General features: G+C 32.8%; 1 protein-coding gene across 3 annotated transcripts in view; it reads right to left on the bottom strand.

The window, feature by feature from the left end:
* LOC127809537 (pectinesterase-like) overlaps window positions 1–16,896 on the bottom strand; it is a 141,705-nt gene that overhangs the window by 86,432 nt on the left and 38,377 nt on the right. The window contains exons 2-3 of one of the 3 annotated variants that reach the window (XM_052348400.1): window positions 4,370–4,754; window positions 2,715–3,601 (exon numbers count right to left, since the gene is read on the bottom strand). In XM_052348400.1, coding sequence (XP_052204360.1) covers window positions 2,910–3,601; window positions 4,370–4,754 — 1,077 coding nt within the window. In that variant the 3' untranslated portion in view covers window positions 2,715–2,909. Of the gene's footprint in view, window positions 1–2,714; window positions 3,602–4,369; window positions 4,755–5,061; window positions 5,430–16,896 lie in introns of those variants that run through there. The other 2 variants (XM_052348401.1, XM_052348396.1) reach the window with 2 other exon arrangements.

The raw sequence follows: 16,896 nt of genomic DNA, 5'->3' as shown, positions 1-16,896 counted from the left end.
TTGTTTCCCTTACTTAGATGATTTATCATCTAACTTGGGCTTTGCCCCTAGAATATTCAAACGTTCCACATGGAGATTGTAGCAGAAACGAGGATGAATGAGGTATGAAATGACACTTAGTAAAGTGCATGATGAGTTGTATGATTAGTTGAATGTATGTTATGTAACTTCTACTACTTCGAATTCTGAACGTTTTGAGGAATGATGATGTAGAACCCTATTTAGGATTAATATTAATTGAAAGCTTATGTTATGTATTAAGACATGTTAAGAAATTTATGTTCCCGTGATGTAAGCACTGAATTATGATTAATGTTATGATATTAGGTTCGATTCTAGTTTCCGCATTTGATATTTATGATGATTCTCCTTGAAAATAAATAAATGGAGCTTTTGGGATATATTTAAGAGTGATATGATTTAGCAATAGTTTTTAAGAAAAAAAAATTCCAGAATTGTCTTGAGTTTTAACGCGCTCGGAAAACGAGACATTACACTTGGTATGAGAGGCAAATATCACAATTTTTTATAAGAAATTTGTTTAAATTTTTCTTTCCCACTTCTTACAGGTTTAAAATGAAAATGACCGCAAAACTTACAATTCATCTCGGATTCATCATCCTTGTAATACAACATACACCCATTTAAGCAACAATCAATCTTATGATAACCGAGGCCAAGCTTTGAAATCAATTTCTTGGTATGATAAAAATTAGTTGGCACCCAATTACCAGTTGGTATTGTTTGATGCATAAACTACATGATTTCATTATATCCACCTTCAAGAATGTTGTAATCAGACTTTATACTCAACATCCTAATTGTAGCAGAAAATTCACTTTCTACTTCGCAGTTTGGATACAATGGAGGTTGTGCAGTAGATAACATTTTATAAAATGCTTGTGCATTTTCATTCGATGCTTCATCTACATTATAAGTCTGATAATCACTTCCAGTACTAGTCTCTTGCATTATATATGGCACATTTGATGGCCCAACCGCATCTATTACCATCTGTTCATAGGAATTAAACTGATCCATAAAATTATCTTCTCTATAATATTCATTTTCAACAACCGAATGAGGCACAACGGGCATTTTTTCACCATGATGTATCCAATAATAATAACCTTTCATGAATCTATGTTTACAAATATCTCTTTTCACCTCATTGACTGATTTAAACTTTAGACACTGGCATTTCATACAAAGGCACTTTAACTTTTTCTTCCAATTTTATAAAATTTTATTGGGTAGACGCTAGTTGAATGAACTCATCGATACCCTCATAAAATTCTCTAGTAATCCCGCCCTTTCTTGAGTTACACTTATTATCAATCCACTTACGATGAGACAAAATTTTCATTTTAAATTAAATAATATGTATGACGAAAGTTATCTTTGGTAAGCAAATTGTGTTCAGACTAATTTGAATGTGATTCCATCTCTTTATTTATAAGGTTGGCCCATTTGATGAAGTCAACTGATCATAACCAAACAATAGGCACACATACCTATATATACAAGTATGTGTATCATCTATATATGGGTAATGCATGTACATGTACATAAATATAAGTACATGGAGTGTGTATACACACATATATATCTAACTAAAATTTGGAAAATATTTCATTATATATGCCAACTAGTGAAATTATTCTTTTGGAAAGTGTAAAAAATACTTTCAAATGTAAACTATTTTTCAATATTAAATATTTTAAACGAATAGTAATCTAAGCTAAATCCTTGTAAAATATAAATTTTAAAATTAAGGTCACGATTGGTTTTGAATGAATAGGATAAAAAAATTAAGAATCAAATGACTTTTATTTCATTATAGTGTTTGGTATAGACAGAATTGGAATGATTATTTTATTATTATAGTTGGCACACATTTATTTTTTATGAAATGAAATGATAAAATGTAATATGTTAACAAAAATATTCCTCTTCATTATAAAAATTAATAATCTTATCAATATAATATAATATTTAATTTCAAAAAAATATATAATCTTATCATTAAAAGTATTTTTAAGAAATTAATGTTAATTACTATTTGAAGGGTAATAATTAAGCGTTACTAAGTGAATAAAGTATATTTATTATATTTTATTTAACATTTATACCACCATTAACAAAACTCTTAAAAATGATTAATGAATCAAGTTCATATGATAGGTGGGTGGTGATGTGGCACCAACTGAAATTACTAGAATACCCCTACGCGCTAATAGTCTCACCTGCCACACGGATCACCTGAGAGACCGACACGTGACAAGTCAACACTCCGGAGTGGAGCCCGGGAAATCTGGGCCGAACCGCAAGACCCGTTCCAACCTGCCCGAGATTATCGGAGGTCGTGCTCGCTCATCTCGGGTACCCCAAAACGAGTTCGCCTATAAAAGACAAGGACTCTCGCCAAGTATATTCAGGCTCTACAGCTCTCTCATTTATTTCTACTCGCATTTACTCTACTGATTTGAGCGTCGGAGTCCACCCCGGGGGATCCTAGCCCCGGCCCTCCATTGTCTTGCAAGTTCTACACCCGAGGTCCGATACCCCCAAATCTAAGGTATCATTCCCAAGGTCCGATCACAGAGGTGGCATGTGGTGGTCAATCCCAAAAACCATCATCAGGTGGCATTGTGAAGCCATGGACACCGGACTCTCTATAATTATAAAAAATATTTTAATGAACAAAGTGAATATCTATTAAAAATATATAATCCTATCCGTATGTATTTCCTTTTCAATACAACATGCTTTGCTTTGCAATGCTTTCGGTACATTATTATTCAAACTAGCGGATAAAAATAAAAATAAAAATAAATAATCAATAACACAAACAAACCCACCCCAATTAATACAACAACCAATTATATATGTTGCATATATCATCACCATCACAGGCCAGCCGTGAACGGGACTCCCGTCGCCGGAATCCACGAATTCCCGGCCAGAAAATTCCCGACCGTGAACTTTGACGCCTCCGCCGCGCTTGTTATAACATGGTACCCAGCCCACCGCACCCTGCCAGAAGTACTTGCCCCGGCGCCGGTGTTCATATACTCGCCATAATATAACGTACTCAAAGCGAAGTTTCCACTCCATGGGAGCCAACCCGCCGGATCAATCAAGCTGCCAAGAGAACACTTCATGAAAACTGTTCTTGAATACTGCTGCCATGGCCGACCCAGATAGCTCTGGAACGAAGCCACGACCGGAGTCAAGTCCGACGCAGGGGTGACGATGGAGTTATGGACAATAATCCCGGTGTTCTGGTTTGGGTCGGTTCTCGACTGAGCCGTGACAGTGTTCTTCTGGTTGCTCATCGGTTTTCTTACGTAGATGTTGCAGTTTTGGAAAACGGTGGCGGCGTTGCCGAAGATGAAGTCGACGGTGCCGTAGACATCGCAGTTGCGGTAGAATTGGCGCTGAGAGTATACGTAGAGGGTGTCTTGGTAGCCCTTGAAGCTGCAGCTGTAGAAAACGGAGAGGTCTGAGCCGGAGCGGAGCGCCACCGCCTGGTGCTTTTGAGGGCCGGCAGTGTTCTGGAATGTCATGTCGCGAGCGATGAAGCCGTCGCCGGATACAGCTGAGATGAAGATGAAAGTAAATATATCATATCATTATTTTTTCTTAGTAAAATGAGTAATGATAAACTTAAAGGTCTGAAATTCAAATATCTTGAATCTCAGTTGCTCTTCATTATAAGGTTCTTTAATTTATACCAAAAGAATAATCAGAATATGTAATGTGTTATTTTATATATATTTATTTATGAAGAAATAAAAATATATTATGTGGATGTATGTATATATATATGCGTAATAAAAGTATTGTTGCTATATATGTTGATTATATAAGAAAATTATAATAAAAGAAAGAACATAAATTTTGTCAAAGTAATAATAATATTAATTAATAATCCTAATTAAGGTGACAAATGGGATGGTGTAGTTTTGAGGGGCATGCAGGCAAGCTGTCTCCTTAAGGGAAGCCTAGATACCACAATATCAACGTCAGAGTAAGGGTTTGACAAGCAAGTGTGTTGTTGACTTTGTCATAAAGCAACAACACACCCCAAAATAAAAATTACTTAACATATATTGATATAGATATAGATATATGTCATTTTACTAGTAAAACTAAAGGTGATAAAATGCATATATTGATATATGCATGTCAATTACTTGACTGAGTAATTGGCATATATAGATATATGTATTAGCATATATAATTAAGTTTAGGATAATGATATATATAAACAAGATAGTTATATACATATAATATTTATAACGTAAGTCTCAGCAAATATATATATGTATATATATAAACTTAACCGCTTTTCATTCAAGCTTACCAAAAGTTGCTGATTGGAAAGTGGTGGAGCCATCTTGAACGTTCCTATTTCCGGTGACAACAGTGGCATCGATCCCATCTCCGATGAACATCAAATTCTTCATCGACTTCTTAATCTCAACATTCTCACTATACACGCCCGCTTTCACGTGTATAACAAATCGGCTAGACCCACTTCGCTTAGCCGCCGCCGCCACGGCCTCGGTGATGGTCCTGTAATTGCCCGAGCCATCTTTAGCCACCACCAAGTCTGCTTTCACAGCCGAACCAGTCGACTGGAGCAGATTCCTGTCGCCGGCTGAAACCCATGCCGGGAAGCCGTCACTCAACAGCCGCCGGCCCCGAATCTGTTTATCGGAAACTTGAGCGGTGGATGAAGCCGCAACCTTGTTTATTGCCAGTGAATTGCTGAGGAGCTTTGAGAAGTCGCCCAACATGGCAGGGAAGGATTGTAAAAGAGAAGACAAGTTGAAATCATTGAACCCATTTTGGCATGTTTGGTGGTTGGTTATAGCCGCGCTGAGCCACGTCTGGGAGCTGGCTGGATCGGTGGAGCCGATGGATTGGTCCATGAGGCTAATCATGTCCTCATAGAGCTCCAAGCAATCAGCCCAAGCCGACTTGGCTCGCTGGTCGAACGAGCTCAAGTCCATCTCTTTGACAAGGCTGCGAGCTAGCTGTGCTTGGTTTAAGGTTGCCCCAAGGGCTGATTCTCGAACCCTAAACGGGGTTTCATCAACGGTTCCTAGAGTATGAGCGTCGAGAAAAGAGTTGCAGACCTCTGGGTACGGTGTTTGGTTGCATATTGATGATTTGGTGGCGCAATGCACCCTGTCAAATGGCAATATCAAAACATGAATGCCCAGAAAGGCTAAGAAAATGGTACTAACTAACGTATCCATGATGGGAAAGTGAAAGTGTGAAACCCTTTGCAGTTTGATGAATAGGTGGTGAAGGATCTCAAGATGATTTTGTTGACATAAAATGAGGAGTTTGAGTGCCCTTTTATAGGCCACAAAAAACTTGGCTTCGATGGGAACTTTGAACTGTACCGGATGGCCTACTAGAAGATTTTTCAAGGAGTTTAGGTCAGCGAAAATGCCATGGGCCATGCATTTAAGCTACAATGCGTACGTGGGAACAAAAAAAATTAAAAAAAAAAAAGAGGGTTTTTTAGGGGTTTGTCTTCCAATGCCAAGTTGTGCTAATAATTTGCTTAGAAGATGCAGAGACACGCCATTGGTTTTGGAAACCCCACGCCATTCGTTGCTGTACATAATTTTAGTCGGCGCCACGTGGCAGCCTCCATCACGATTCACAACATATAATTTCATATATATAAATATATGTTGGTTCACAAAGTCAACATACGAAATTACAGCCCAGTCAAAAAACTAACTAGCTAGTCAATTACACGAATGTTAATCTTTGAATCATCCTCTGCGTCCAATCCAAGTATGATGGTCTAATCATCCTCTCTCCATGTATTTAGACTCTTTTGTGTAAAAATAATTTATGTTTGAAAGTACAATAAAAATAATATTTATAAACTTCAATAGTTAAAAAATAAATTATAAATTATTTTTATTATGATGATTTAAAAAGTAATTAGATTTAAGTAAATTATAGACTATTTGGTTTTTGTAATTATTTATAGATAAATTATAATTTTTCATGCTATTTTAAAATATTTTAATATTTATTTTTTTCTTTGAATTAATGATTATATAAATAAAATTTTAATTTCTATTTAATTAATTACTATAAATAATTAATTATCAAAAAAATTATATATATAAAAATTTACGTTCAAATTTTAATTTATATAATTTATATTTTCTATATATATTTTATTATTATTATTATTATTTTATTTACGTTTTAAACTTTATTTTTTATTTTTTTAATTAACAATGAAATTGGTGACAGAAGCATCCCGTCACTGATCAACGACCAAAAAAGATTTTTGCTCTCTGACTAAAGTGGCATTTAGTCTCTTTGTGAGCTGACTGCTCGTCAACTAACAAAAAAAAAAAAAAAATCATGGTTGTTAGAATTTTAGAGATCAATGAACGTTTGCAAAGCTGTCGGGGGCATAAATCAATTAGCAAAAGGAAGAACACATGGGGCATTACTCTTTAGGCTCTCAATTTTTGTGTTCAAGCCCTAGTTAGGGAAGAAAGTTCAGCAATCAATGACTATGCTAAAATTTGAAAAAATGTTGGATTGTTCTTACGTTAGCAAAGAGAGGTTAGAGATAGAAATTGACTGTTGGATTTCTTGATTTACATCTTTTGTTGGAATCGTGAGACTGAGCAGTAGGATCGAGGGGCGTTCGTGATGTTACGTTAACCAAAAATGAATGTTAGCAAAAATAAAAAATAAAAAATTCTAGTGATGAAATTTGACGCTAGAATACGGAGCCGATTATCACGTATGATTCTGTCTCTATGTAAGTATTTACAAGAATCGGCACGATTTCTTCTTACAGTTTATTCTTCCAATAACTATGGTAAAAGAGAAGTAAACTATAGTACATGCTTAAAGTTGCATGGTTTAGTTATGGGGTTTCGTGCCTTTATATAAACAAGTGGACTGAAATGCTTAAAATTTTCATCTTCAAGATTCTCGAATTTGATGACTCTAAATTATAAAAAAAAATTCTCGTATCAAATAAAAATAGAGATGAAATGGATATTCCAAATTTCTTATATATAAAATAAGCGAAGAGAAGATAGCATTAATCCCTAATCATCCAAAAAAGAAATGAGCCAAACAGAGATATGGCCATGATGAGAAATTTTAGCAACTAACTGATCTGTAGAGAGGTTAGATATTTAAATGTTTATAAATATATATCTCCCTCATCATTAAAAATACAAATATAATGTTATAAATATTGTTGGTGAGTTAGTTATTTATTAAATATAATTTTTAAAATTAGAAATACAAAGATAATGTATAATTTCAATAAAAAAATTATTTATTTGGGAAAAAATTTAAAACTATGTATATTTGAAAGTACAATAAAAAATAATATTTATAAACTTCAATAGTTAAAAAATAAATTATAAATTATTTTTATTACGATGATTTAAAAAGTAATTAGATTTAGTAAATTATAGACTATTTGGTTTTTGTAATTATTTATAGATAAATTATAATTTTTCATGTTATTTTAAAATATTTTAATATTTATTTTTTCTTTAAATTAATGATTATATAAATAAATTTTTAATTTCTATTTAATTAATTACAATAAATTATTAATTACCAAAAAATTATTTATATATATATATAAATTTACGTTCAAATTTTAATTTATATAATTTATATTTATATATATTTTATTATTATTATTATTATTATTATTTTATTTACTTTTAATTTTTTTTAAGTTTTTCTTTTGAATTAGCGATGAAATCGGCCACGGAAGCATTCCGTCATTGATCAGCGATGGAAAAATTTCTCGTTGCTAATTTCGTCGCTGAAATCTTATGTCATTAAATTCTGTCACTAAAATTTAGCAACGCCAATTTTAGTGATGAAATTTTTAGTTTTAGCAACGAATTTTTTCAGCGCTAAAAGTTAAATTTTTAATAGTGAGTCCCATACATGATGGCGAGTGGAAACTTTTTAATTCCTAAAAACTTTACTTGACATGCCTATGGGAATCACTTGATGAATGTTTTCCGTGGAAGTAGCCAATGATAATGACCTAATTAAACTCAAGTCTGCAAGGGAGGCTTATATATATGTATAGGTGTCAAAAGGGCCGGCCCGGCCCTGCCCGGTCCAGCCCGAGTCGACCCACGGGCTTTTTAAACGGGCCGGGCCGGCCCTTTTACTAAAAGGGTCGGGCCGGGCCCGAGCCCTTTTATCATTGATAGGGCCCGGCCCGGCCCACGGCCCCCCTACAAAGGGGCTGGGCCGGGCCGGGCCGGGCCAGCCCGTGGGCTAGAGGGCCGGTCCGGGCCCTTAGCCCACGGGCCGAGCCCGGTGGGCCCGGCCCTTTTTTTTCTTTTTTTTTTAAATAATTTTTTTAAAAATAATACACATAATATATACATATATAAAAATTAATTTGTTTCTTTTTAAAATATTTTCTATCTTAATTCTTAAGTTTTAAATATTATTTCATTAATTTATATTCCTTATAATTTTTCTTGTGAATTGATATGAAAAATAATGTACATATAAAAAGGAGAATGTTTATTTATAATTTAAATATATAAAAAATTTAACTTAAAAATTTTAAATAAATTAATTGATGGTTATTATTTATATATATTGCGAAATTAAATTTTTTAATATCCAATATCAATAATTACTAAATAATAACAAAATTAAAAAAAAAATGAGTAAGGGCTTTACTGGCCCATAAGGGCCTCATGGGCCCGGCCCACAAGGGCCCAACGGGCCACGGGCCGGGCCGGGCCGTGGGCCCAATTTCTTTGGCCCAGCCCGGCCCGTATGAACAGTAACGGGCCGGGCGGCCCGCGGGCCGCCCGGCCCTTTTGACACCTCTATATATATGTATATAGTATTAGAAAGTTGATGCTTTAGGGTTTAGACCATTGGAATGAAGCAACATCCACATCTCTTGTATCAACTGTACGTACGAAAGGAATGTTTCATTTACACCTTCAAGTGAAGCAACCTATTATTGCTTCCACGCCATTTTATCAAATACGTTCCAAATTAATTGAAAGCACCAAATGTGGGTTGCAATACGTTGAGTTCAGGCAATGTTTGCATTACATTGTTAGCAATTATCTAACTGAAAATTTTGCATCAATTACAAAATAAGATTATTATATGACGAAACAAACCCTTTAAAAAATCAAAACTGAAATCACCCAAATTTAACTCTCTCTGGTGGGATGTCTACTTTCAGAGAAAGATCAAGAATATCCACTATATGAGAATAGATTTACAGAAGAAAAAAAAAATTCTCTCAAACCAAAACTTTAATATATATATATATATATATATTCAATAAGATGAGCTTTTTATATATACACCCACACATATATTTATATTTATTTATATATATTTATATTTTGATATAAATATAAAGAAAATGGTCTCAGAGAAGGCTTTAACCCTATCAGCCGATTCAATAATTGAAAAAAGAAAATGTAATAGTTCACAAAGCATCATTAATGTGCATATATATATATATATATTTTATATTTTGATATATGGATACCATGAAACCTGAAAGTTTCTAATAGCCACCAATTGCTTTCCCCGTCGTCCACGAAACATCGCGCGAAGGGCTTACTTTGTGGGTAGACGATGATACAACGGTCGCTTTTGGCTTCGATTAGGTGAACAGTTAAAAGTCTCCAGGATGTGACGGTTGGTAATCTCCATGTTCATGTTCATGTTCTCCCACGTGCCCATTTGACCTCGAAATTTTTCTAGCTTTTTGCCACATTGTTTTACCTAACGATTATTTGTTCTTCCAAGTGTCCTTCCCTTGTTGATCGATTCTTTATGGATAAGCATGCATTTGAGGAGTTCTCGTCATATGGGTGACAATTATTGGTTCCAAAATTCTACTTCACAACTAATTTTATATAAGTCAATTATATCACCTATCGTGTCTAAAAGTTTTACTAAAGTTCTTTTAATCTTATTTTCTCCATGTCTTTCGCTACAAAATGTATATATATTCCATTCAATCCTCATAGGTGCTTTTCTCATTTATTTTTTTGCATATTTAATGTAAGGCCTGCTTCTGAATACTCGAAAAAAGTTCATTACAGAGATGATATAGAACAACACTGAACTCAACTAACAACTCATTTCATTTCTAATAATAGAAATTTAAATAAAATTAAATTACATTTTTAATATCTCATGACTCTAAGTTTGATAGCCATACAAAATAATAAGAAGCTCAATTGCCAATAGATATAACAAATCCTCATCACTATAAATCTCATCAAATCACTAACTGGGATCTTTGAAATTAGAACGCGTCTTCATACACCACTATCCCTTGATTGCAGTTTTAGTGGACTTGCCCCCAATAACAATCTTTTCTTTACCTGAAATGGCACAGAATATCAAGTGAGCCGCGAGTCTCAGTAAGTTCGAGATACAATGAACAATATATAGGATCCAATAACACGATGACACCAAGAAGAGTAATCAAGGACTCCATAATTATATACAAGATTCATGATTCATGAATTTATCAATTCAACTTAATATTTCATGTCAACATATATCACTATGCAAATGTGCATAAAATTCCAATATCATTAGCAATTCTCTCACAGGCTCACAAGCCATCAATCACTACATGCAATAGTGCATCCTTTCATTATCCATATCAATTTTTTCGGCTCATAAGCCATAAATCGATGCATGCAAAAGTACATAAGTTTCATAAAACCTCACAATAAATATGGAGTCAACCTGCCGGGCTATGGCCACCTCGTCTCGCACTAGGTGCTTTAGGGTACCATTTCTCCCTCCGCGTAAAATAATAGGTGCGCAAAACATATATATATATATATATGTGTAACATATACATGTATGCATTTTCCAACCATATGCTTTTAAATTCTTGTTTCCGCGATATTTATACTTTCAACATCACTTACCCATACCGGGTATTTTTTCATTATTAGAAAAATTCAACATATCTTACTTCATAACGTTTACCACATTCAAGATGTAATTTATGACACAGAAATGCTTGATGTAATTTATAACACAGGAATAATTTTTGTGAGATGTTATTTAATACTAAATCTCGATTCACCAGCTGAGGAGTATTATAAATTTAATAACTATTTTTTCCCATCATATGATTGTTGTAATTTCATTTAACCTGTGACAGTATGCATTTACTTGCATTCGTGCTCATAGCTCAAATTCATTATTAGTCCTCATGCAATCAGAATGATCACACCACGCGAAATTGTTGGTCAAAATAAATCAAAATTTTTTTTAAGGCAAACGACCAACTAGAACACATTTTTGTAAATGTCTTCATTTTGAAAAATAACTTCCAGTATTTTGATAACTAACATTCATTATTATAAGAATGATTTTTAATGAATTTTTTAAGAAACAAAACCTATGTGTTTCGAGGGTGGTAAAATCACAATTTCTTGAGTTTGTACTAAAACCAAAGTTCTATCTTTTTATTGTTATGGATTTTGATTTTTTGATATTTTTATTAAATCCAAATAGGGGGTACCTTCTTATTTACATTTATATATTAAAGTAAATGAAAGGTAAAATATAAATTAAAGAAAATACAAATATTTACTTAAATTAAGGGAATGTAAATGGATAAGGCGTGAGCAGAGCTTGCATTCTAAGACTTATGGGAAGAGCTCGGGACGAGTTCGAGGTCATGAGTTCGCGACTTATGGAGGGAGCTCGCGGAAAGAGCTCGGAACTAGCTCGAGGTCATGAGCTCGCAAAAAAGACAAGCGGAAAGAGCTCGAAACGAGCTCGTGGCCAAGGCTTGAGGAAAAAGCTCGTGGGAAGAGCTCGCTAGAACAGAAATGCAACTGTATGTGCATATATATATATATATATATATAGGTGGGTTGGCCGATCAGATCAGGGCACTCGAACGACTATTTAAGCATAAATATGTGGTGCATTGGTTAGGTAGGGTATGGCTCGAATAAGCTTTACAAATCAGTGAGGGGTAACAGCTCATTACTCATGTTTGTATATGTGTATTTACAAGTGAGTCTCATATATAGGCGAACAGTATATATTTTCAGTTGAGATTTTGTTGTTCGTGTGAGACCTCCAAATACTCCAATGAATTCATGCGAATTGTGACTTAGCATTTTACATTCAGACACAACACACACACATATATATATATATATATATATAAGAGGCATTTGGAACAACGAGCTCATTCGGATATGGTATCCACACACACACACATATATATACATTTAACACTGCTTATTTGGATGCAGAACGAGCAGAGGTTCTCATCCTCACCTAGCTATATAAAATGGCATTCACGAAGAAAGCTTGGGGTGAAAATAAACTCCATTTTGAGACCTCAATAAGACCCACAAAGAGATACAGAAACAAAAGATTGAACACAACAAGCTAAAATGAACACAACGAGCCAACATGTACACATCAATTGTATCAGCAGAAGAATATATAAGCTAGCTTGCACAAGGATATAAGAAGATATATAAAAGAACTTGTAGCAAAAAGTTAAAGAAGAAAGTAAAAATCAAGAAAGCTTGCATTGAAATACAGAATATATATATAGGAGAGCTCACACTGAAAATAAGTGGGAATGCTAGAAGAACTTGCACTGAAAATCAAAGGGGAATGCAAGAAGAACTTGCCTGATGACTTCGTTATGCAGAAAAATCCTCTCTTCCTGAAGTTGCTATCATCCCAGATGAAAATACGAGTAGCCAGGAGGGAAGAGAAGAAATAAGAAGAAGAAGTTTCAGATGGGAAAATAGAGTACGCACAGGAGAAAGGTCACCGATGCAGATGAAGTATAAAGAGGGAAATATACAGTCTCTACCTGCAACTTGGTCGAAATGACCTGATTGCCCTTCACCTGTACAATGGTCAAATGAAAGACTAAAGACACTATTGATATTTGATGGTCAATTTATTTTGTTATGATTTTTTTTTAAGAATTTCATTTATCAATTGGGCTCAACCCATGCCGTGAGACATTCCATAGCCCAACTCACTAACCCAAATAAATTATCATCATCCAAGCCCATTCATAATATAATTAAAATTCCAAATAGATCTCAATAGCCCAATCTATTTGGACATTCCCCACATTTTGAATCCCAATTGGATGGACTGCCAAATTCTTATTTCCACTTACACTTTATTCCATAAAAATATTTTCAATCCTCAATTAATTAAAGAAAAAATTTTAAACCCAAAATAAAATATCTGAAAACGTCTAGACCCCCTAACAGATTGCTACATTTAAATTAATTTAATTGTGCCTCTCACATTTTGTTGTCAATAAAAACTACTATATATCACCTTATCACTCATAATCTTATTTCTTATTTTCCTTTCATTTTAGTTATACTCATATATTTTCTTTTTTTTTGAAGTCCACATAAATATTTTACATGTTAATAATTAACTGTCTACTATTTTTGTCATACAATGAATGTGGTCTTATAACAGTTAAAAAATTATATTCTTTAAAATTTATTCATAAAACCATAGGAAAATAATGTCATAAATTAATGAGAAATTTTGAAATAGAAAAATGACAACATTTTATATAATTTTATAAAAAAATAAATCTATTTAAGCCCCTCGGCTTAGGTACTAATAGTTCCTAATAATGTATTTGGTAATAAGGGTTTAAATTTCTTTATGGCATCTTTGATTCAGTAGAATGAAAATAGAGGAAATGGAAATGAAAATATAAATTAATAATTATTTCATTCAATTGTCATATTTAGTTAAGGGAGTATTAAAATGAATATTTTATTCTATTATTATGTTTTTTATTTTAGAATTTGGATAAAATTAATAAAAATAATTGTATGAAAAAGAATTCTCTCATATTAAAAGATAATAAAATATTTTTTGGGTGTAATAACATTATTTTTAGTTTTTGGATGTTATTAAAGAAATTATTTTTTTGGCAGTTAAATGAAATATTATTTTTTTAGTGTTAACAATATTTATTTTATTTTCTAAAGATACTTGTCATTTAAAATAAAATAAAAGATAAAAAAAAGTGATTGTGCAATTATTAACAAAATGAAATTGGGACTACATATATTGTTTGGAAGAAGTGACCATGCACAAAAATGTCTCGGATATTGTTTTGACATTTTTGAAATATGTTTTTATACCAAAACGTTGAGAAATACCAAAAAAATATTTATACGTCATTTCTACAATTTTAAAAATGTTTTGGATCTTTTCTTAATTTTAGAAAAATATTGAAAATATGTTTCTAATTTGGAAATGCATTTTCATTTAGAAAGAGGTTAGTGACAAATTTTTTTTTTGTATCTAACTAGGTTAGAGACGGAATTTTTTTTATCTCCCTAATTCAAAAATTTTAAGCCTAAATTGAATATCTTTTTCCTTTTTCATTTTGAAAAAACCTAAAAAGAAAGTCCCATCGTCGTCGTCTTCCTTCTTCTCGAGTCTTGATCTCATCCCCATAGGAGAAGATAAAAATGTGAAATGTAGGTGAAGATAAATTTGAGAGTATTCTAAATTATGTTAATCTTTCTGTAAATGAATCAAAGTTGGAGACCACACTCTTTATTGAAGATGCCAATGAAAAATTATAAAAAAAAAAAAAAAGAATGATAAAGTGGAGGAACTTTTATAAATTGTAGTATATTGATTTTTTTAAATTTATTGCTTGTTTTTAATTAGTTAGTAATAGTTCATGAATGATAGAATTTATGTTTATATTTAATTGAATATATTATGAAATTTATATTTATTTTTTGATTGAATAACTAGTTTTTATAATTTTTTATATAAAAATTATATTTAGAAAAAGACCTTTATATTTTTTTATTTACACGTTTCCATTTCTTACGTTTTTGAAAGTACTATTTTTTTTCATTTTCGTTTCTTATCATATTTGCTTCCCATTTTCGTTTCCATGCAACCTAAGTGTCCATTTTTACATATGATAGTATTTTTGTACTCTTTTATGATTTTAAAACAACTCATTATATAATTCATCTTTTATTGTTGGCCAAAAACATATTTTTATCCCTAAATTTTTATATTTTTTTTCTTATGAAATCGTAAGACCATGTTATCTTTGTTGTTTTCAGCCTATTTTGAATTTTCAGTTTTTCAAAATACTAAAAACACGTTTATTTTGTTATTTTCAAAAATAAAGAAAATTTTTATAAAGAAAACCCTTTGGGTGTTTTCAACCAAAACTAATTGAAAACACCGAAAACGTTGGAAATGCGAAAAACACCCAACAACCCTTCCCACCCCAATCTCGCATAGATCCACATCTCTCCTATTTTTTCTTCTTTCCTTTGGCCGTCGACCTCCACCACCACCACCGTGTACGCCACCAACGATGCGAGCCCCCGTCGACTGCCCCTTGGCTAGTTGCTGGTTTTGTCTCATCTCTCCTCTCTTCTCTTATTGGTTTTTGGGTATGTTGGTCCATGGGCCATTAGGTGTAGAGCGGTTGCCTCTGATCGTCGGAAACCACCGAGCACGGTAGCCGGTGGCGATTGGCAGTGAGTATAAAAGCGGGTGGGTCGAATGTTTAACCTTAGATTTAAGGAGATTTGGTTGTTGGATCTTATTGGTTTTTGGGTATGTAGGTCGATGGGCCTTTGAGTGTCGAGTAGTTGTCTCTGATCGCTGAAAACCACCAACCACGATGGCCGGTGGTGACTTGTAGTGTGTATATAGGTGGTGGCTAAAAATTAAAAATTAGATTTACAAAAATCCAACTATTAAATTTGGCCCATTTTTGTGTATGTTAACCCTCTTGACTTGGAGTTTTTAATAGTAGACTCTGATCGTGTGAATCTCTAGCCGGCAATGGTTGCTGTTTACGAAGCTGGCGCAGGAGAAGATGAAGGGCACTGGAAAAGAGAGAAAAAAAAAGAATTAAAAAATTTATTATTAAATTTTGAAAATAAAATTATATATTTATTTAAATTTTAAAAAATATAGTATATCTAATTAAAAATATACAATAAAATATATTATATTATTAAGTGTATAATTTAATATAAATTATTATTAAGATGTATATTAGTAATTTATTAATCAAATTTATTATTTTATTTTAATAGTAGAATTTTATTAAAAAGAGTTAATTTTATTATTTAATAATTAAATTCATTAAATAAAATATCATAATGACAGAAAAAAAATAGTTTTTCAAAATTTCAAAATAAATTCATTTACTAGTTTTCTATTTTAAGAAACAATTTTTCAAAATAATAAAAAGAATGCATTTTTAAAAATCTTAAAATAGACATTCAAAACACAAAATTAAAAATGAATTCAAAAATCAAATACGAAGTGAATATCACCTAAACTTTTTATGGTTCTAAATGTGTCTATAAACCGTGCAAAATCACTTATTTAAATATCTAGCCAGTAAGTAATATGCATGCACACTGACGTAATAGTTTTCCGACATCTCCTTAACTCTCCCTCTTTTTATCTCCATAGCGTCTCCTTAGCTCCATTTTCTTGGCATCTCCTTATCTCTTCCCCTCTCTCTCCAACATTTACTCAACTTCCTATCTCTTTCTCGTTGTGTCTCTTCTCCTTGACATTTCCTGGATCTCTTCCAACATTTCTTATATCTCCTCCAACTGCATCTCCTTTCTCTCTCCCCCTAACATCTTCTTAGCCCTTTTTTTCTCTCTCTCCAATTGCATCACTTTAGGTATGTTGATTTCTTTGGTTCCCCTCTCTCTATCCGGCTACGTCTCTTTAGCTCATTTACTCTTTTTATGACGTCTCCTTAGCTCTCCCCTCCCCTCCCCCTCTCTTTATCTT

This window comes from Diospyros lotus, chromosome 9 (genome assembly GCF_014633365.1).
Source record: "Diospyros lotus cultivar Yz01 chromosome 9, ASM1463336v1, whole genome shotgun sequence".
In the NCBI taxonomy this organism is placed as follows: Eukaryota; Viridiplantae; Streptophyta; class Magnoliopsida; order Ericales; family Ebenaceae; genus Diospyros; species Diospyros lotus.
Note: the sequence above shows the minus strand (reverse complement) of the source record. Positions and strands in the feature narration are given on the sequence as shown.